Genomic DNA, 23,542 nt, shown 5'->3' on the forward strand with positions numbered 1-23,542 from the left:
ACACTACATACTGATATACACCTGAACATCAGCAGGAGAGGACTCTTTAAAGTAGAGACACTACATACTGATATACACCTGAACATCAGCAGGAGAGGACTCTTTAAAGTGAGACACTACATACTGATATACACTGACTCAGCAGGAAGGACTCTTTAAAAGTAGAGACACTACATACCGATATACACCTGACATCAGCAGGAGAGGACTCTTTAAAGTAGAGACACTACATACTGATATACACCTGCACATCAGCAGGAGAGGACTCTTTAAAGTAGGAACTCTACATACTGATAAACACCTGAACATCAGCAGGAGAGGACTCTTTAAAGTAGAGACATACATACTGATATACACCTGAACATCAGCAGGAGAGGACTCTTAAAGTAGAGACTCTTACATACTGATAACACCTGAACATCACAGGAGAGGACTCTTTAAAGTAGAGACACTCATACTGATATACACCTGATCATCACAGGAGAGGACTCTTTAAAGTAGAGACACTTCATACTGATATACACCTGAACATCACAGGAGAGGACTCTTTAAAGTAGAGACACTTACATACTGATATACACCTGATCATCAGCAGGAGAGGACTCTTTAAAGTAGAGACACTCATACTGATATACACCTGAACATCAGCAGGAGAGACTCTTTAAAGTAGAGACACATACTGATATACACCTGGACATCAGCAGGAGAGGACTCTTTAAAGTAGAGACACTACTATGATATACACCTGAACATCAGCAGGAGAGGACTCTTTAAAGTAGAGACACTACATACTGATATACACCTGAACATCAGCAGGAGAGGACTCTTTAAAGTAGAGACACTACATACTGATATACACCTGAACATCAGCAGAGAGGACTCTTTAAAGTAGAGACACTCATACTGATAACACCTGACATCAGCAGGAGAGGACTCTTTAAAGTAGAGACACTATACTGATATACACCTGAACATCAGCAGGAGAGGACTCTTTAAAGTAGAGACACTACATACTGATATACACCTGAACATCAGCAGGAGAGGACTCTTTAAAGTAGAGACACTACATACTGATACACCTAAACATCAGCAGGAGAGGACTCTTTAAAGTAGAGACACTACATACTGATATACACCTGAAAATCAGCAGGAGAGGACTCTTTAAAGTAGAGACACTACATACTGATATACACCTGAACATCAGCAGGAGAGGACTTTAAAGTAGAGACACTTAATGATATACACCTGAACATCAGCAGGAGAGGACTCTTTAAAGTAGAGGAAAGAGAGACCCCCCTTCATACTGATATACACCTGCAACATCAGCAGGAGAGGGACTCTTTAAAGTAGAGACACTTCATACTGATATAACACCTGAACATCAAGGCAGGAGAGGGACTCTTTAAAGTAGAGGACACTTCATACTGATATATCACCTGAACCATCAACAGGGAGAGGCTCTTTAAAGTAGAGGACACTTCATAACTGATATACACACCTGAAACATCAGCAGGAGAGGACTCTTTAAAGTAGAGACACTACATACTGATATACACCTGAAACATCAGCAGGAGAGGACTCTTTAAAGTAGATACACTACATACTGATATACACCTGACATCAGCAGGAGAGACTCTTTAAAGTAGAGGACACTACATACTGATATACACCTGACTCACAGGAGAGGACTCTTTAAAGTAAGCGACACTACATACTGATATACACCTGAACATCAGCAGGAGAGAGAACTCTTTAAAGTAGAGACACTACATACTGATATACACCTGAACATCAGCAGGAGAGGACTCTTTAAAGTAGAGACACTACATACTGATATACACCTGAAAATCATCAGGAGAGGACTCTTAAAGTAGAGGACACTACATTACTGATACACCTAAACATCAGCAGGAGAGGGACTCTTTAAAGTAGAGACACTACATACTGATATACACATGAAACATCAGCAGGAGAGGACTCTTTAAAGTAGGAACACTACATACTGATATACACCTGAAAATCAGCAGGAGAGGACTCTTTAAAGTAGAGACACTTCATACTGATATACACCTGAACATCAGCAGGAGAGGACTCTTTAAAGTAGAGACACTTCATACTGATATACACCTGAACATCAGCAGGAGAGGACTCTTTAAAGTAGAGACACTTCATACTGATATACACCTGAACATCAACAGGAGAGGACTCTTTACAGTAGAGACACTTTCATACTGATATACACCTGAACATCAACAGGAGAGGACTCTTTAAAGTAGAGACACTTCATACTGATATACACCTGAACATCAACAGGAGAGGACTCTTTAAAGTAGAGACACTTCATACTGATATACACCTGAACATCAACAGGAGAGGACTCTTTAAAGTAGAGACACTACATACTGATATACACCTGAACATCACAGGATGAGGACTCTTTAAAGTAGAGACACTACATACTGATATACACCTGAACATCAGCAGGAGAGGACTCTTTAAAGTAGAGACACTACATACTGATATACACCTGAACATCAAGCAGGAGAGGACTCTTTAAAGTAGAGACACTACATACTGATATACACCTGGACATCAGCAGGAGAGGACTCTTTAAAAGTAGAGACACTACAGACTGATATACACCTGAACATCAGCAGGAGAGGACTCTTTAAAGTAGAGACACTACATACTGATATACACCTGAACATCAGCAGGAGAGGACTCTTTAAAGTAGGAGGACAACTACATACTGATATACACACTGAACATCAGCAGGAGAGGACTCTTTAAAGTAGAGACACTACATACTGATATACACCTGAACATCAGCATGAGAGGACTCTTTAAAGTAGATACATTACATACTGATATACACCTGAACATCAGCAGGAGAGGACTCTTTAAAGTAGAGACACTACATACTGATATACACCTGAACATCAGCAGGAGAGGACTCTTTAAAGTAGAGACACTACATACTGATATACACCTGAACATCAGCAGGAGAGGACTCTTTAAAGTAGAGACACTACATACTGATATACACCTGAACATCAGCAGGAGAGGACTCTTTAAAGTAGAGACACTACATACTGATATACACCTGAACATCAGCAGGAGAGGACTCTTTAAAGTAGAGACACTACAATACGATATACACCTGGACATCAGCAGGAGAGGACTCTTTAAAGTAGAGACACTACATACTGATATACACCTGCACATCAGCAGGAGAGGACTCTTTAAAGTAGAGACTCTACATACTGATAAACACCTGAACATCAGCAGGAGAGGACTCTTTAAAGTAGAGACACTACATACTGATATACACCTGAACATCAGCAGGAGAGGACTCTTTAAAGTAGAGACTCTACATACTGATAAACACCTGAACATCAGCAGGAGAGGACTCTTTAAAGTAGAGACACTACATACTGATATACACCTGAACATCAGCAGGAGAGGACTCTTTAAAGTAGAGACACTCATACTGATATACACCTGAACATCAGCAGGAGAGGACTCTTTAAAGTAGAGACACTACATACTGATATACACCTGATCATCAGCAGGAGAGGACTCTTTAAAGTAGAGACACTACATACTGATATACACCTGTCATCCGCAGGAGAGGACTCTTTAAAGTAGAGACACTTCATTACTGATATACACCTGAACATCAGCAGGATGAGGACTCTTTAAAGTAGAGACACTACATACTGATATACACCTGATAATCATCAGTGCAGCCCCAGCCACCCCTATTCCCTGCTCTACCCCCCTGCCCCCCCCCACCAGAGGAGAGGACTCTTTAAAGTAGAGACACTACATCCTGATATACACCTCTGAACATCAGCAGGAGAGGACTCTGTTAAAGTAGAGACACTACATACTGATATACACCTGAACATCAGCAGGAGAGGACTCTTTAAAGTAGAGACACTACATACTGATATACACCTGAACATCAGCAGGAGAGGACTCTTTAAAGTAGAGACACTACATACTGATATACACCTGAACATCAGCAGGAGAGGACTCTTTAAAGTAGAGACACTACATACTGATATACACCTGAACATCAGCAGGAGAGGACTCTTTAAAGTAGAGACACTCATACTGATATACACCTGAACATCAGCAGGAGAGGACTCTTTTAAAGTAGAGACACTACATACTGATATACACCTGAACATCAGCAGGAGAGGACTCTTTAAAGTAGAGACACTACATACTGATATACACCTGAACATCAGCAGGAGAGGACTCTTTAAAGTAGAGACACTACATACTGATATACACCTGAACATCAGCAGGAGAGGACTCTTTAAAGTAGAGACACTACATACTGATATACACCTGAACATCAGCAGGAGAGGACTCTTTAAAGTAGAGACACTTCATATACACCTGAATAATTTTGACATCATAAAAGGATTGTTTGTTGATGCAGATCCCGTCTTTGTACCACTATAGTACAACAGATGTCCCCAGAGGAAAGATAACCAAACATAAAGTCAGTGCATTTGCCATTTTATGGTGTTTTCTAGAATGCTGTGAACTTTACTCTTTGCATAAATCTTGTTATTGGCCTGCATGCGATGACATCTCCTGTGTAATTAATCATAATGATAACCTGAGCAAACACACTTGGTGCAGCAGCAACAAGTCAAACAGCTCATGTGACGTATAACAATATGTGCTCCATGTTAGCTTCATCCAGAGATTAAGAAGTTGTCAAACTGGCAGTACATGATTGTCGCGTAAATACTGAACTATGATAGAATAGTTACACCTCTTTAGTTGCGGTGATATTTGTCCTGTAGCAGCAGGAAGGTCAGGCTGCAGTCTGTGGAGATTCACAGTTGACCTGTTGAAAGTAAATGTATAGACTTCCTGTGACCTGGACTCTTTGTGCATTATTTACAAACTCCTTTGAAGTCGTACTGAAAGGTGAACAACACACGCTATTTATAACCTGAGTGTATAATAAATATACATTGTTTCTTCCTCCTCGTGTGCCCCCACGCCCAATCTGCTGAAACAATAGACGACGTGCTCCAGACCGAGACGAGTTTATCCTGGAATATAAATAAAGTTTCTGCTTTGGAGACTTGAGCAGGAGTTTACAGGATGTGAGGTTAGCTAAACACACACACACACACACACACACACACACACACACACACACACACACACACACACACACACACACACACACACACACACACACACACACACACACACACCTTTTGCTGCCTAAAGTGTTTTTTTAATGCTAATACGTTCGTTTTGTAAAGTAGACTTACTTATGTGTACACTGTAGTATTACTACTTTTACTTAAGATAATAATCAGAGTATTTGTTCCACCTCTGGAAACTATTAATAAGCAGATTCATCGATAATGAAGATAATAAATGTTTATTAAAGTAATCCCCTGATCCTCTTCCTGCACCACCTGCAGCTAACAGAGCCACAGTTATTCCTCCGCGGTAAAGTAGACCCGCATACCCAGCTGATGCCTCTGATGGTCGGGCTCTCCCCTGCGGATCGGTCCGGGAACACTCGGTAGTTGTGAGTCCGAAACAGATGCATCTTGTCTCAGATCCAAACTAGCGACGAACTACTTCCCCCGGCAGAATCCTCCGCAGCTCCAGACATTATCATTATTGTTATTATCATCGGGAAAAAAGTAGATCCTCCTCTCAGGGCTCAGGAGTGTGCTCAGGAGTCCGCATGATGTCCCTCTGAAGCCCGCAGGAGTCTGCAGCTCAGACCCGGACCTGCCTCCTCCTCACTCTCACACACACACACACGCACACGTGCACACACACACACACACACTCATGGTGAGGAGGAGCGCAGTGTGCAGCCATCCGTCACACACACACGGGCGCGCTGCCGAGCTGCGAGTGCGCGCTTTTACACGCATCCTCTGGCATCTCAGCGACTAATTAATGTGTGTTTGATTTAATTACCTTGACATCGATGCATTGTGAGTCCGAGTGAAGGAACAAGTGCACACGTTGTCCGTTTTTTATTATTTATAAGATCTACAAGATTTCTTTGTAATTTGTAAATGTCAGTGATGATGAATGACAACATCAATTATTGATAATGATCAGAATAGTCTATTATGTTTAAATAATGATCCAAATATTTCTCTGAAAAAATAAAAGCCAGTAGATTTAAAAAATAAAATTGAATAAATAAATCCTGGTCAACAAAGAGGTGATTATTGTAAACAGATTTATTGTGGTGTTGTTTATTTTTTGAGGAATGATATCCTGTTATTGGAATTGTATTTATTTACAAAACATTTTAAAAATATCGTTTTCTAGAAAAAGTTACGCGAAAAAAGCCAAAATTACATTAAAAAATATTGTGAATTTTAAATCATATTTTGAGCATTGCATTAAACATTACGCATTTTAAAAACTATCAATGCAAATACAATGGTTAGTTAAGATACTTGACTCTAATTCAGGCTTCATCACCAAGACACTTCAGATTATTAATATTAAGACACCACATATGGTAAAATGCAATTTTTTAAATATTAATTCGTAGTACAATTGCACATTTTTACGAATCACTTAAATGTTGCATGTCTGTTAAAATAGAGCATCTGAAAAACCAATTTACCCCAGGGATAAACTAAGTATTCTGATATGAAAGTTGTATATTTCCCTGCATTAAAAAATCATTTATCCTTTCTATAAATCCCTCCTCACGATGTTACACAGCTCTGTTGAACCTAAACACACACCTGTAACTTCACAACACTGAATCAAGGTCATTCAACGAGTATAATGTTCCTAGACTGCACACACACTTCATACACACACTTCATACACACACTTCATACACACACACACACACACACACACACACACACACACACCCGTATCAGGCTGTGCAGCTGTAGCTCTGTGAGAACAGGGACTCTCAGATAAAGTTCTTGAAGGGCAGGAACAGTTTTTATTTTAGAGAACAGCGACAGCGTCTCATCAGGAATGTGTTTTAAAGGAGTCCTCTCCGCTGATGTTTCAGGTGTATATCAGTATTAGTGGCTCTACTTTTAAAGAGTCCTCTCCTGCTGATGTCAGTTGTATCCAGTTATGTCGTGTCTACATAAGAGTACCTCTCCTGGATGTTCAGGTGTGTATCGTACGTAGTAGTGTCTCTACTTTAAAGAGTCCTCTCCTGCTGATGTTTCAGGTGTGTAATCCAGTATCGTAGTGTCCTCTACTTTAAGAGTCCTCTCCTGCTGATGTTCAGGTGTGTATCAGTACGTAGTGTCTCTACTTTAAAGAGTCCTCTCCTGCTGATGTTCAGGTGTATATCAGTAGTAGTGTCTCTAACTTAAAGAGTCCTCTCCTGCTGATGTTCAGGTGTATATCAGTATGTAGTGTCTCTACTTTAAAGAGTCCTCTCCTGCTGATGTTCAGGTGTATTCAGTATTTAGTGTCTCTACTTAAAGAGTCCTCTCCTGCTGATATTCAGGTGTGTATCAGTACGTAGTGTCTCTACTTTAAAGAGTCCTCTCCTGCTGATGTTCAGGTGTGTATCAGTATGTAGTGTCTCTACTTTAAAGAGTCCTCTCCTGCTGATGTTCAGGTGTATATCAGTATGTAGTGTCTCTACTTTAAAGAGTCCTCTCCTGCTGATGTTCAGGTGTATATCAGTATGTAGTGTCTCTACTTTAAAGAGTCCTCTCCTGCTGATGTTCAGGTGTATATCAGTATGTAGTGTCTCTACTTTAAAGAGTCCTCTCCTGATGATGTTCAGGTGTATATCAGTATGTAGTGTCTCTACATGGCTCCATGCTTTAATGTTCAGAATGCTCTGTATTTCTCTCATACTGCCTGTGCTGCAGCACCTCTTTTCACCCTCTGTCTGAAACCAGAGCCCAGTCTGCTCTGATTAGTTAGCTGGCCGGCTCTGTTGTGACTGGTCAACCGCTTAGAGATGTCCCGCCCCTTAGCCTATCACGTACAATGTGTTGGAGCGCTAGCCAATAGGAGCGCGAGTCATGTCACTATATTCCGAAAGTAAACAAAGGAGACCTGTTACTGATTTTAAATATATATTTTTATTAATGGAAATTCCCCCTTCTAGTGTGTGTGTGAGTGTGAGTGTGAGTGTGTGTGTGTGTGTGTGTTTTGACTCACCCCTCCAGGTGTGCAGCGCCTCAGTGGAGAGCAGATAGATTTCACCAGGCTCTCCATCAGGGAGAAGTCTCGAACTGTGTGTGACATAAATGGGAGGCTGTGGCTTAGTGGGTTAGTACGCTGATCTTCGTATCAGAGCATAGCAAGTTCGAGTCCCACTGCAGTCAGCATGTTGCTCCTGTGGGGATTGTCCACAGTATAGAGTATGTTAGTCGCTTTGGATAAAAGCGTCTAACAAGTAACATGTAATTTAATAAACAAGAAATAAAAACACATTATTTAAAAACCAAAGAAAAAAAACATAGGAATCCATTTGTCGAGCCGATTCTCACCCGAAGCAGATCGATGTGCAGACTGTAAAATAAGGACAAGAGGCCACGCTGTGTTTAATGTGATTTACTGCAGCCTGCATACAAAGGCAGCATTTGTGATATGCACCAAAGCTACAGCGTACTTCTGGTCATTACACTCTGAAGTGTCCTCCAACAACGCAAGATACAAACTATATTTAACATGAATGACATACAATAGTGCAAAACACAAAAATGATTCAAGTTACATTATGGAGACTTTCATTTAATTTAAGTAACGTTTAATTAACACACTGTGAAGAAGAAGCCTTCATCACAGCTGGCATAGGGGCATGGTAAAAGGCACACTGAGGGAAACACATTAATAACTTACCTGGACATTGATAAAATAAAACCCAAGTCATTGTTTGTTCAAAACAGATTTATTGGAAGTCTTTTTGCAAGTAACCTGCTTACCCTCTCCTTCAAGGTTGTGAAGGCCAAACAGAGCAACAGAAAGAAGCAGCCTTAAGTCGAGGCTCAATCAGTGGGAACACCTGTGCTCAATTGGAGCATACCATGTGCATGGGCGCGGGTGGCACTTTTCTTGCGAGTGTAAAAATGTTATTATAAAACGGACAAGTCAAATCAAGCAATCTGATTGGTTCTTAGCCGTGATATACTGAGCGTATACCACGGGTAGAATTGTAAATTACTTTTCACAACAAGTCAGTATCCCTCCGCGTCTGAGTAAAACAGTATACAGTTGGCAGTTTGCTTTTCAAACTGGAACAAGAAAGCAGCGGTGTTACGTGCCGTAGTGTTTGTGTGGTCGTGGGTGTGTGTTTCTCTCTCTCCCTCTGACTCCCCAGGTGCAGCCTGATTGTCCCCAGGTGCAGCATCTCCCCAGGTGCTCCCAATCCTCAATCAGGGCTTCCATATAGGACCTGAGGAGGACGGCAGTGAGAGGCCTTTTCTCGCCTTCTCATCTGGCTGCATGTGTGCAGCATGTCTCTGTGTGAGACCCAGCATAGTTGTGTGTTTATTGTAAGAGTGTTTTGTAATTTGGCTGGTGAGCCGCCTTACTTATTTACCAATTAAAACCTCACTTAAACTCCTTCAGCATTCAGTTTCCTCTCCTTTTTCTCTCGTCCGGCTATCTTGTGTGTCGCTACTTCCCTTGGTACCCCTAGATCTACAAGGGAACGTAACAAGCGGAGAAGTAACGGGGCAGAAACCCTCCTTTTTACGCAGCGGTCCAGACATAGACATCAAACGGTAAAACATAGGCCTATTCAGTGTGCAGTTCCTTTGGCATTATGGCAGGATATCTAGATACTTTCCAAGGTTTGACATAATGAATTTAGCTACTTTTAAAGCAAGCAACAATGTTTTCAAATCTGTAATCAAAGAGGTCCGCAAAAACACTATCGACCAATCAGATTGCTTGATTTGACTTGTCAGTTTTATATATTTCCATTTCTTCCGTTACGAAACAAACTTACAAAGCATAAAATGGAAACATTTAAGATGAACTTCGACCTCCGGGGTGGCCTTACTATGGAGGAGTAGATTGAGGAGTGCCTATCTCCAGAAAAAAAAAAGCACCTAAAGGACGACATGCAGAGCTACGTGAAGAGCAGGTAGACCAACTGGAGAAGTACCACCATTCAAAAGCTTTCTGATGCGGGTCTTGAAACAAAGCAGAGAAATGATGACCGTTAGTGGCCACAGGTGCGAAAGCTCTCTCCAGAGCTACTGGAAGCTGAATCTCGGGGACCGGAGAAAGTGGAGCAATATTCTCGCCACGCCAAGCAACAGCCTAGATAGAACAACCTCAACCTACAAGTAACCTCGTAAGCCATGCTACTGATGCTGGACAGGTTTTCAGTGGCTGCACAACAAACGGCAACATACAAATGAATGTAAATAAATAGCCAAATAATGGATCAACGCTCTCTGTCTGATATGTTCGCTAGCTGTTAGTGTTGTTGCATAGCAACCACCTCGCACTATGTTTCGTGCAGAAGGCAACGGAGGGACTATTTTATTTTGAACATCATTATTTACTAATAAAAACTATTTAAATTAGAGTGTGTATTTTTCTTTCATATTGCCACACTTGGTAACCGTTTTATAAAAGCAATAGCTCACTTCAGGCCGTGATATGTGCTCATTATATCACAGCTAAGGGGGTTGTTGAACCACGCCCCTTAGCTGTGATATAATGAGCATATACCACGGCCTGTCGTGAGCTATTGCTTAATTGTTTGGGGCTTCTGAGGTCAGAAAGATATAATATGTTGACCTATTTTGATTTGTTGTGTTTGGGTCATTTGTCTTGCATTGTGAATGTGTTTGTAGATTAGAATGACATTGGTTAGGGGTATAAATAGTGGATTGTCCTATGGGGAGGGGCTTAACATGTATACAACCCTGGCCACAAGTGTTTTAGAGGGGCTGACTGTGGCTGTAGAGCAGAGAGGTACCAGTTATATGGCCTCGACCTGTATGTATATAGGAGGTTTTTGTTTTCTTCCTGTAAAATCCTTGTTACTTTGTGTTTTTTCAGCATGTTTGCTGTCAATACAAGCACCTAAGGATACATTTTTGGTGACTCTAGCCATCTTATTTAATTCCTAGTTTTTTCATCGAACCTTTTTGTAACACACACACACACACACACACACACACACACACACACACACACACACACACACACACACACACACACACACACACACACACACACACACACACACACACACACACACACACACACACACACACACACACACACACACACACACACACACACACCAGCACTGAAACACATGAGCAGAAATGAAATCTGAGCTGATAGAAAATGCTCCGTTTTAGTTGAACACACACAGTTAAGCTCACACACACTATTGTATGAACATATAGGTTCACCTGCTGAATTTACAGAACAAATGAAGCAAAGAAAGGGAAAACCATGAAGCAGTTTCGTGTGTGTATGTGTGTGTGTGTGTGTCCGTCCGTCCGTCCGTCCTCCCTCCCTCCCTCTGAATGCTTCAACATTAAGATCGTTCACAATAAAGGAATCCAGTTGTCCTTCCTCCTGAGAGAACGTAGACTTGATGGTTCCTCTGATAAACAGCTGTTTGATTCCTCTGTTTACAGCCGTGTGTTTAATACTGTAGCCTATATTAAGGGGTTCGAACAGACACACTGATTCCTGCAAAGATAATCTCTACACTGGGGGATTATCTCAGATTTGATCTTGAAGATAATTGAATTTTTCTGTGTGACGGCTGGATTGTTGATGGTCCTGTTTTTCAGTTATGAAGAAGATGGAGAGATAACGCAGACGCCCTGAACACCTGACAGTGGTGTGATGAAGTACTCAAGTATTGTGAATTAAGACAATTTTGGGGTAGTTTTATTTTCTTATTTGATGCGTATTTATAGTTCTAGTACGCAACATTTTTGAAAATACAATTATTTATAAAAACACAATAAATTGAAATGTCCGATAAGAATATAAAATAAAGTAAAGACATTAGAGGAAGTTAAAGGATAAATAAAAGTAAAAAAATATGTATATAAACGTATACGTGGAAGTAAAATGTCCAAAATAAAATAAACAAAAGAAGTTAAAGGTCACCTATCATGCTATTATCATATCCCTCTATTTCACTTCCTGTTTCAAAAGTGCTGATTTGGGTATAAAACTTTAAAGAGGAGGGGTCTGAGCTCATGCGGGACCCGGCAGCTACTGTCTAAACTAAACACTGCCGTGATGAAACGCCATATCATGGATTATCAAGGATTATCTCTGAAACAGTCTGGAGCTCAAAGGCTTTCTCTCTTGCCGGTTATACCACAAGGTGAGTTCATTTTTACTTCCTGCTTCTTCACACACATGCTCTCCAGTACAGGTTAGCTCTGAGTGTTAGCGATGCTAATGTAAACACCGACCATATTACGTCCAAAAGAGTCGGGCATTGTTTCTGATAGCAACGTTTCTGATTGGGCCGTGGGTCCACATTTCAGATATTACGTCATATCGGACGCAAATCTGGATCAGCTCCGTTGTTCCCCGTTTTTAGAGATTTGGGTACGGAGGAAAAGAGAGAGGGTTTTATTTTCTGATGCTGCGTGAGTTCCCCGACTCACCGGGGACACATGGTTATGTAGAGAAGACATCACAAAGTGCATTTTGCATGATAATAGGTCCCCTTTACAGTAGAAACAATATATATTAAGATATTTGTACAGACATAACAAGTTGATGTAAGAAATTACACATTGTACTATACATAAGACTTATATAACAGTGTATATAAAGAGGTGTATTATAAGTTATTATTGTGATGCATCAATAATCAAAATCCAGTCATTGAGTTGAGATTCTGAACAAATGTGTTCCTTTTTTACATTTGGTATCACAAATATAGGACGTTGAATGCGAGACTAAGTATTTTTACGCTTTAGTATTACTACTTTTACTTTAAAGTGGACCTATCATGCTATATTGGAAAAATATATTGTCGGGCCATACCTATACAAAACATGTCTGTGAAGTTTTTTTGCTTAAAATCCCAAACAGATCCCCCATTGTAGCCATGCCTCATACTGCTCAAACCCCTCTATTCCAGCTGTTAGAGAAACGCAGAATTTGGGTCTTAAGCTTTAAAAAAAAAAGAAAGAAAAAAAAAAGAAGGAGGCGGAGCTAATGCCTGATCAGAATTCTACCGGAGATAAAGTTACATTCTGCTGTGATAAAACGCCATCCTGTTCTAAACCATATCAAGGATTATTTCTGAAACAGTTTGGAGCTCAAATGCTTTTTCTCTTGCGGGTTTATCACAAGGTGAGTTCCTTTTGATTTCCTGGTTTTGAAACACATGTGCTCTCCAGTACAGGTTAGCTCTGAGTGTTAGCGAGGCTTGCTAATGTAAACAAAAACAAGATTACGTCCAAAACACGTCAGGCATTGTTTCTGATAGCAACTTTCTGTCCGCCGATTTGACATCATATCGGCAGCAAATCTGTATCCTTGTTGTACCCCCGTTTTTAAAAGATTTGGGTACGGAGGAAGAGAGAGGGTTTTATTTTCTCCGACACACCGGGGACACAATGTTATGTATAAAAGACATCAACAAGTGCATTTTGCATGATAGGTCCCCTTTAATATAAAATCTGTCCTCCACCTCTGCGTTGTGAGAATAAATGCTGCCCTCTGTTGAGAACACACACACTCTGCAATCTGCACTCACGTTACTGCAAGGAGTTTACAGTGTTTTTAAACGGTTTGAATGTGAAACCGATGCCTCCTCCACATGGCCTGCATGAACAAAAACACCTTCAGCAGAACATCATGCATTGCTGTGAGTGTATTTAAATTAAAGGCACACAGTTGACTTTATTTCACCGTCTTCATATTACAAATTGACGGTTTTGTGTTGTAAATCTTACAAAGACATAAGTAGAACCATTATTTCATTATTTTTAAATAACTTGCCTCTTTTCTTCTGACACCAAAGCATGCTCCATCCAGGTGTTTATAATATTGGATGTGGATGGAAACTGAGAAATCAACACAAAGTGACTTATAGTGTCTTTCAGTTCAGAGGAAAGCCTCTTTCAAGTAGAGACACTACATACTGATATACAGCTGAACATCAGCAGGAGAGGACTCTTTAAGTAGAGACACTACATACTGATATACACCTGAACATCAGCAGGAGAGGACTCTTTAAAGTAGAGACACTACATACTGATATACACCTGAACATGAGCAGGAGAGGACTCTTTAAAGTAGAGACACTACATAATGATATACACCTGAACATCAGCAGGAGAGGACTCTTTAAAGTAGAGACACTACATAATGATATACACCTGAACATCAGCAGGAGAGGACTCTTTAAAGTAGAGACACTACATACTGATATACACCTGAACATCAGCAGGAGAGGACTCTTTAAAGTAGAGACTACATACTGATATACACCTGAACATCAGCAGGAGAGGACTCTTTAAAGTAGAGACACTACATACGATATACACCTGAACACCAGCAGGTGAGGACTCTTTAAAGTAGAGCCACTACATACTGATTACACCTGAACATCAGCAGGAGAAGGACTCTTTAAAGTAGAGACACTACATACTGATATACACCCTGAACATCAGCAGGAGAGGACCTCTTTAAAGTAGAGACACTACATACTGATATACACCTGAACACCAGCAGAGAGGACTCTTTAAAGTAGAGACACTACATACTGATATACACCTGAACACCAGCAGGAGAGGACTCTTTAAAGTAGAGACACTACATACTGATATACACCTGACCCATCAGCAGGAGAGGACTCTTTAAAGTAGAGACACTACATACTGAATACACCTGAACATCAGCAGGAGAGGACTCTTTAAAGTAGAGACTACATACTGATATACACCTGAACATCAGCAGGAGAGGACTCTTTAAAGTAGAGACACTACATACTGATATACACCTGAAACAGCAGCAGGAGAGGACTCTTTAAAGTAGAGACACTACATACTGATATACACCTGAACACCAGCAGGAGAGGACTCTTTAAAGTAGAGACACTACATACTGATATACACCTGAACATCAGCAGGAGAGGACTCTTTAAAGTAGAGACAAACTACATACTGATATACACCTGGACATCAGCAGGAGAGGACTCTTTAAAGTAGAGGACACTACATACTGATATACCACCTGAAACATCAGCAGGAGAGGACTCTTTAAAGTAGAGACACTACTTACTGATAATTTACACAAATCTAAAAATAAATATTAAGATAAGAATCTTTCCACTGATTCTCCTTTATATAAACGAACCACAGAATAAAAGAGTTTAAAAAGTACGTAAACTAAAGTGAAGGATTTTTGTGCACTTTTATGTATTTTATTGAATATTTTCGTGTGTTTCTTTCTTTCTTATTTTAATCTGAGCGTTCATGTGTTTCTACTCAGATCCTCCGGGAATGGGAGTGGGATTTCCTGCAACAGATCTACGCCCAAACATCTCTGTTGTGCCAGGCTTGAGAGACACACACACACACACACACACACACACACACACACACACACACACACACACACACACACACACACACACACACACACACACACACACACACACACACACACACACCACACACACACACACACACACAACACACACACAACACACACACACACACACACACACACACACACACACACACACACACACACACACACACACACACACACACACACACACACACACACACACACACACACACACACACACACACACACACACACACCATGTATATATCACTTCAGTGGACATTACATTGACTTACATGCATTTCCTGGAGACTTATCCTAACCTTAACCCTAACCAACACATGGCTAATCCTAACCCTAACCAAGTCTTCACCCTAAAATTAATGATCCCCCTCATGGGGACCTCCAATTTGTCCCCATAAGGGAGGCGAGTCCCCACACGTGACTGTGTAAACAGATTTAGGTCCCCACAAGTATAGTAATGCTAGGACACACACACACACACACACACACACACACACACACACACACACACACACACACACACACACACACACACCACACACACACACACACACACACACACACACACACACACACACACACACACACACACACACACTTCCTTCCTCTCCCCTGTCCAGTTAGCAGTGACAGTGAGTGTCCCAAATGTCTCCATCATGCCTTCTTCATTTACTTTTTATTTTTAAACTTGTTTATATAAGAAAATAACACATAAATAAATTAACCAAATAAAAAATGTATAGATAAATAATACAAATTAAATAAGAAAATAACATAAATAAATATAAAATATGGTCAAAGAGGACAAACATTTGTATAATTATTTTAACATATTTCTGAACCTCTGCAAACACTCCGGCTGCTGCGTGTCACATGCTCATCCTTTTATCACTCGTTCAGTTCAAACACACAACAACGTTAACTAATCATTAGGAAATAAACAACTTACTTTGTCAAATAATCTGCAAAACTGCTCATAATAGTCTATTTTCCATCTGAAGAAATTAAATACATCTGCACAAAAGTGTTGATTAAAAAACACTCACCTCTGGTCGTGTGTTTCACTCCGTGTGCGTCAGTCCACGCTTTCTGAGTTTTTCGCTCTCTTAATTTGAGTGAAGACGTTTCTGTTGATGTGAGTTATAGGGAGTGGATTCAACTTCCTGTATCTCTCTGATTGGCCGTGAAGAGTGTGTGTGTGGCCTGGCATTACTATACTTGTGGGGACCTAAATCTGTTTACACAGTCATGTGTGGGGACTCGCCTCCCTTATGGGGACAAATTGGAGGTCCCCATAAGGGGGATCATTCATTTTAGGGTGAAGACTTGTTTAGGGTTAGGCATGTGTTGGTTAGGGTTAAGGTTAGGATAATCTCCAGGAAATGCATGTAAGTCAATGTAATGTCCCCTGAAGTGATGTATGCATGGCATGTGTGTGTGTGTGTGTGACACAGTCTGTGATTTAATTTGCTTTCGTTTCGCTGTGGTTTTCCTGTGACATGCTCTACACGATGCACACTGCTGCTGCAAACAACCACAGAAACACTTGTAAAGTCAAGACGTAATGTGCATCAGCTAGATTTCTATTCAAAGTAGATCGATAGACAATTCATTGATCCCAAATCGGGAAGTTCTTGTGTTACAGGAGCAGCAGTGTGTTCAGGAAACTATGATAAAACCACTCTCTCCATAGTCACGGTTTCATGTGAATATCACATTTTTTATTCTCAAACATTTCCTCTCCTTAATATTTAGAGAATTAACCTGGATATTTCCAATCGATGCTACTTTTTACAATTGCCTTTCTATTTAGATGTTATTGCACTCCATTCATCTGACAGCTTTGATTCCTTTGCAGACAAACCTGTTATGCATGAGACACGTGATGAACTTATAAGACTTGTACATCACATGTTTGATACAAATAGAACACAGGAATGTGCTTTTTCACAGATGAATGCATCATTCAAGGCTATATATTAATGTACTGTCATTGTGCTACACAGGGCTACATGCAGACAGCTAGTCACTTCACGCTACATGAGGTTATTCAGTTTCCCAAAAGAGTTCTCTCCTGCTGATGTTCAGGTGTATATCAGTCTGTAGTATCTCTACTTTAAAGAGTCCTCTCCTGCTGATGTTCAGGTGTATATCAGTATGTAGTGTCTCTACTTTAAAGAGTCCTCTCCTGCTGATGTTCAGGTGTATATCAGTATGTAGTGTCTCTACTTTAAAGAGTCCTCTCCTGCTGATGTTCAGGTGTATATCAGTATGTAGTGTCTCTACTTTAAAGAGTCCTCTCCTGCTGATGTTCAGGTGTATATCAGTATGTAGTGTCTCTACTTTAAAGAGTCCTCTCCTGCTGATGTTCAGGTGTATATCAGTATGTATTGTCTCTACTTTAAAGAGTCCTCTCCTGCTCATGTTCAGGTATATATCAGTATGTAGTGTCTCTACTTTAAAGAGTCCTCTCCTGCTGATGTTCAGGTGTTTAGATATATCTGACTTGGTGGCAAATCGTTAAAAACAAACCATAACAAATCGTACTTTCCAACACTGCTACAGCAAAAATAATGTATATTTCGACTGTCATAAAACAGTATATTTACCAACTATTATAATATAAGAAATGTTAGCCTTTTTTATATTTGGAGGTATAAATTGAAGACGATAGTCCGTGATGGGGCAATCATCTTGATCACAGCGGGTCATCTTTGGCTGAACATAAAAACAGTTGTCTTTAGCTGCTGTTAGCTTCAAATATCGCAGTTTGTGTCGCACTTTAAACAGAAACCAACTATCTTCGCTGCAAAAATATCTTGCCAACATTGCTAAGCGTGGTTCGGCTAATCTATGTGTTGCAGTTCCTCTTTGCACCTCTATGGACCGCTGTGTTTGCGAGTTGGGGGGTTTCCTCAGTCAAAGACAGTTGACTGAATAAGAGATACATCTGACTGTGTGGCAAATCGTTACAAACCCGAACAATTTCTATGTTTCAACACCTCAACCACAAACTATTCTATATTTCCAGTATCATATAACAGTGGAGTATATGTACCAACAATTAAAACCGTAGAAATGTAATCCTCTTAAATATATTGTGACGTCAAGACGAAGATGACGATCCGCTTTGGGGGGTATCATCTTGATCACAGCAAGTCATCTTTGGCTGGACATCAGATAAACACTGTTGGTACTTAGCTTTAGCTGCTGTTAGCTTCAAATTAAACAGTCGCAGTTTGTGTCGCACTTTAAACAGAAACTAATTATCTTCACTGCTAAACTATCTTGCTAACATAGCTAAGCGTCGTTCAGCTAACCTATAATACATGAATGTGTTCGTTATTATGATATTATTGTTACATAACATGGCGGTAAGCTGTTGATGTAGAAACACAGTCTGTTGTTTGTAACTTGTCACGCCTGGTTCAGTCGTTTTACTTTCATTAGTCGTGTTTTTACAATGGGAGTTAGAAGGATTTACATTAGCTTAGCTTATGCTACATTCGGGACCTTGGTTGGACTCTCGGCTTTCCTGGTCTGGAACATCGCCTACAAACAGCCGTGGACCGCAGCCATGGGAGGCCTGTCAGGTCTGTGTACATGTCTTTAAACACTCCTTATTAACAGGTTTTACTGGCATATTACATATTTAGTTTAGATAAATTTTAAGACATGTTATTATCCAAAATTGTGAAATGTATTTTGTCACAGTGTTGTCAAGCATTACACGAGATACACATCTTTAAAAGTCACAGTAAGATACAAATATAATACAATTAACATTAGCAGCAAAACTATACACACATTCCCAATAGAGTACATAATACACAAAATACATTGAATATTCTACATTATATAATCTCACTAAGCTACAGACATATAGAAATATACTCCAGACACATACTGGCAATTGTGCAAAGTAGCTGTTTATGGGATCTTTATATGTTATAGCTTTAAAAACTCATGCCTGCCTATGTGTTAGGTACAGTGTTAATTATTCAGATCCTCAAATACCACGGCACAGTATTCATAATACTCCACACTACTTCCTGATTTCAAAATGTTACTGTCCACTACATTTCAGAGGTGAATACTTTTTCCTGCACCAAATGTATTTAACACTAGTTACTTTTCTACATATAAAAACACATGATAGGCTATAATATAATGCAGTACTGTAATACTTCAAGTATCTACATTTGGCCCATGTTGAGAAACTACAACTGTGTGTGTGTGTGTGTGTGTGTGTGTGTGTGTGTGTGTGTGTGTGTGTGTGTGTGTGTGTGTGTGTGTGTGTGTGTGTGTGTGTGTGTGTGTGTTGTGTGTGTGTGTGTGTGTGTGTGTGTGTGTGTGTGTGTGTGTGTGTGTGTGCGCAGGTGTCTTGGCGTTCTGGTGTCTGGTCACACACGTCATGTACCTGCAGGATTTCTGGCGCACTTGGCTCAAAGGTCTGAAGTTCTTCATCGCTGTCGGCGTGATTTTCTCGATGTTGGCGGTCGCCGGCTTCATCACCTTCCTCACGCTCGCCATCACTCAGAAACAAAGTAGTCCTCTCTCTACTCTTTACACAGTGCTTATAGAAAGTCATCATACCTTCCATAGGCACGGGAACTATTCAAATATACTTTCAGCGCGTAGGGTTGTCTCAGAATATACTCCAGTCTGCTCTGATTGGTTAGCTGGCCGGCTCTGTTGTGATTGGTCAAGCGCTTAGAGATGTCCCGCCCCTTAGCCTATCACGTACAACATGTTGGAGCGCGAGCCAATAGGAGCGCGAGTGATACACAGTGATGTCACAGGAAGTAAACAAAGGAGTGTGTTGGAGAGAAACTCCCATAAAAAGCACAATAAGGCGTTTTTAAGAATTAAGCTTAATGAGATGGAACTTTATTTAATTACAGTGTCAGAATGAAAAACAGGATTTAAATTAATAATACAGCAAAAATAAAGGAACTATTGAAACAAGATATCAGAGTAGAAAGTTGTGCATTTGTATGAACATGTTTACATAAGAGTGCAGGTTAATATAAGGATTATAAGTGTTGTTTTGTGTCCCCCAGCCCCCACGGACCCCCGCAGCCTCTACCTGTCCAGCGTCTGGAGCTTCCTCACCTTCAAGTGGTCCTTCCTCCTCGCCCTGTACTCCTACAGATACCGGCAGGAGTTCGCTGACATCAGCATCCTCAGCGACTTCTAGTGCAGAGGACTTCTTTTTACAGACTGCCATGGACTCGGAGAGGGTTTCAAAAGAGCTTTGGAACAAAGCAGAGGATTGAAGTCGCACACACTTGCTTAACGAGCTGTGTGTGTGTGTTTTCCTGTTCTCCTACTTTAATGACACACATGTTATATTCCTGTAAGTAGATTGGCCTCTGAAGACTGCTTCTGAGTTACGAATGTGGACCGACTTGTTCTAAGAGACAGATTTCATCTCGGGAGTTTTGACTCTTCAAACTATGGAGGTAGTCGTCTGAATATGATGCGTGTGAACAGATCCATAACCTGTGTAACGCACTTTAAAGAAATGCAAAAAGGATGTAAACTCACCAAAAAGTGCAAATGCAAAATGAGCTTCAAATAATGCCACAAAAAAAAAATCTGTAAATACTCAAATTAATTTACAAATGAACGAAAAGCATTTGTAAATATATTTTTTTAAAGTACAATTTTAAGTTTGTAAAAGCTGATCGACAAACACAGATTTAAAATCCACAAATTCAAACTGCATTCACGACTCAGGGTTTTGTCCAAGCCGTGCTACCAGAGCAGATGTTCCCCGTAAAATGTTGTGCCAGAAAACAATATTTCTGTTCGTCAACAACTGTATAATTCCTCTGAGTATCAAACAGCCGGCAGAGACAGCTGTGTTTTTACAGACGTCACGTTGTTGTTTACGATAATTGATATATCTTATAAACAAGATCAGCGCCGCAGTATCACCTCATAGATGAGAGTAACACCTACGTCACGTCCGGGCGAAAATTACGGCCCCGCCCACTTTTGGGGGAAAACAACGCTGTCGTTTGAACGGCGGTCAATTCACATTCTGAAGTTTTTGCCAATCCGATCAGAACTTTTTGAAAACTGTTGATTTTCTGATCTTCAAAGAGTCCGGTTACGATGACCAGTCAGGCAAACAATTACATTCAATCATTGGAAATCGAGAATCGGGCTCGATATGTGGTTAAATTAAAATCAGTAGGCGAGGCTGTAATTTCTCCAGCTGTTACTCTCATGAGCGAGGCAGAAAATAATAGTTTTAACATCAAACATTAAAACTAATCCAGAGTTCAGTGTTTCTGGACTTCCTCTAAGAAGAAAGGACAGTAACAGAAGAGCTCTGGCTTCAGGCTTCATCGCCGTTCAAATGACAGCGTTGTTTCCCCCAAAAGTGGGCGGGGCCTTAAAGTTACTCTCAGAATCGATAGCCTACTGCTATATTTAACCATATTTCGAGCCCGATCGTCGATTTCCAATAGCTTAATGTAATTGTTTGCCTGTCTGGCCATCGTAATCGGGCTCTCTGAAGATCCAGAAATCCACGGTTTTCTTACATTTCTGATCGGATTGGCAAAAACTTCAGAATTTGTATCGACCGCCGTTCAAATGACAGCTTTGTTTTCCCCCAAAAGTGGGCGGGGCTGTAATTTTTGCCCGGAAGTGAGGCATTTGTTACTCTCATGTATACTGTAGTCTTCTAGAAAAACACCTGTACAACTTATCAAAGAGTTGTTAAGGTAAGAAATATATTCACAAATGCTTTTCGTTAAATTGTAAATTAATTATACTATTTACAGAATTTCACACTGGATGTTTTTGTGTATTTATTGAAACATGTATGTGAGTTTACAAATCTTTTTTTTGCAATTATGGAAGTGTTTGGTTTACATTTACACTCAGATTATTGATCTGTTCACACAATTCATATCAAGACAAATCTACCTCCATATAAACATTAAATCCCCACTGTTACAGGTCTTTAATCCAATGATTCAAATGAAAGTAAAAACTCAAAGCTTAAAACCTGAAGCCTCTCTGCTGATCGCTCTGTCGAATGTTCCTAAATTAGCTTTTTTAAAACACACTTAAATCTCCACGCAGTCAGTTTCACCTTCATCGATGACGCAATTTAAGAACCCATTTTTTTAAAGCTTCGATTACCGATATGAATAGTTGCACTCGTATTTAAACCTTTATTTCGTCCTCCAAAACCTGTTAAAGAAAATGCTTTCCTGTGGGATTGGTGTATTTCCTCATGTGTCCACCAGGGGGCGACATGCTTTTTTCTTTTGGTGTGATTTGGGGGAAATCATGACATTCCTCATACAAATGAATCTGATAAATGATCGCACTTTAGTCCTGATATTGATGCCATTGTTTTGCACAAAAAAAAAACCCATGGTCATCCCTGTCTCTCCCTTTTAAGATGTTTAATTATGTTATCATTTGTGTCGTGTGTCAAGCTACTCTGTGTGTTTTAGCTCCAGCTGTCAACCATAAAACATGTGTAAATGTATTTTCTGTTGATGTCGGGATGCTACGTGTAAATAAAACCCATTAAAGTTGCAATTATTGATAATTAACAACGCTTGCTGAAACGTCTCTCTTTCTAAGCTCCACCCTGCAGGGCTTTAAGATCTTGATAAGTAATAAACCAAAGGAGTCATTACGCACCTGAGCCTAATGCCCGCAGACTCCAACATTAAGGTACAGTAATGCATTTGATCACATCTTAAACTAAAACACTGTCTGATACAAACTGATATTGGAATGAAACGGGGTACATTTGGGAGGTTAACGCACGGCTGCAGACACATCTCTGAAACACATGGCTTTTAATGCGATTAAACAACAAGATCGTTACAAAATGCACATTGAGAATGGGAACCAAAGTATTATCCACTCATTCTCAGCATTTGTGCAAAGATGAAGAATGTATTTACTATGCCATGTCTTTATATATTTT

General features: G+C 40.2%; 2 protein-coding genes across 3 annotated transcripts in view; one reads left to right on the plus strand and one right to left on the minus strand.

The window, feature by feature from the left end:
• The window catches only part of rapgef3 (Rap guanine nucleotide exchange factor (GEF) 3), a 76,645-nt gene extending 59,922 nt beyond the window's left edge, over positions 1-16,723 (minus strand). The window contains exons 1-2 of one of the 2 annotated variants that reach the window (XM_034209791.1): positions 16,620-16,723; positions 8,176-8,249 (exon numbers count right to left, since the gene is read on the minus strand). In XM_034209791.1, the coding sequence (XP_034065682.1) occupies positions 8,176-8,232 (57 nt within the window). In that variant the 5' untranslated portion in view covers positions 8,233-8,249; positions 16,620-16,723. The remainder of the gene's footprint in view (positions 1-8,175; positions 8,250-16,619) is intronic. The other variant, XM_034209792.1, reaches the window with a different exon arrangement.
• Positions 16,724-18,721: 1,998 nt separating this feature from the next.
• Positions 18,722-23,159, plus strand: slc48a1a (solute carrier family 48 member 1a). Its single transcript, XM_034209794.1, has 3 exons — positions 18,722-19,166; positions 19,953-20,120; positions 20,637-23,159. Exons 1-3 carry the CDS (start codon positions 19,037-19,039, stop codon positions 20,771-20,773), a joined length of 435 nt encoding a protein of 144 aa, XP_034065685.1. The 5' UTR covers positions 18,722-19,036; the 3' UTR covers positions 20,774-23,159.
• The last annotated feature ends 383 nt before the right edge of the window (positions 23,160-23,542 follow it).

This window comes from Gymnodraco acuticeps, unplaced genomic scaffold (assembly GCF_902827175.1).
Source record: "Gymnodraco acuticeps unplaced genomic scaffold, fGymAcu1.1, whole genome shotgun sequence".
In the NCBI taxonomy this organism is placed as follows: Eukaryota; Metazoa; Chordata; class Actinopteri; order Perciformes; family Bathydraconidae; genus Gymnodraco; species Gymnodraco acuticeps.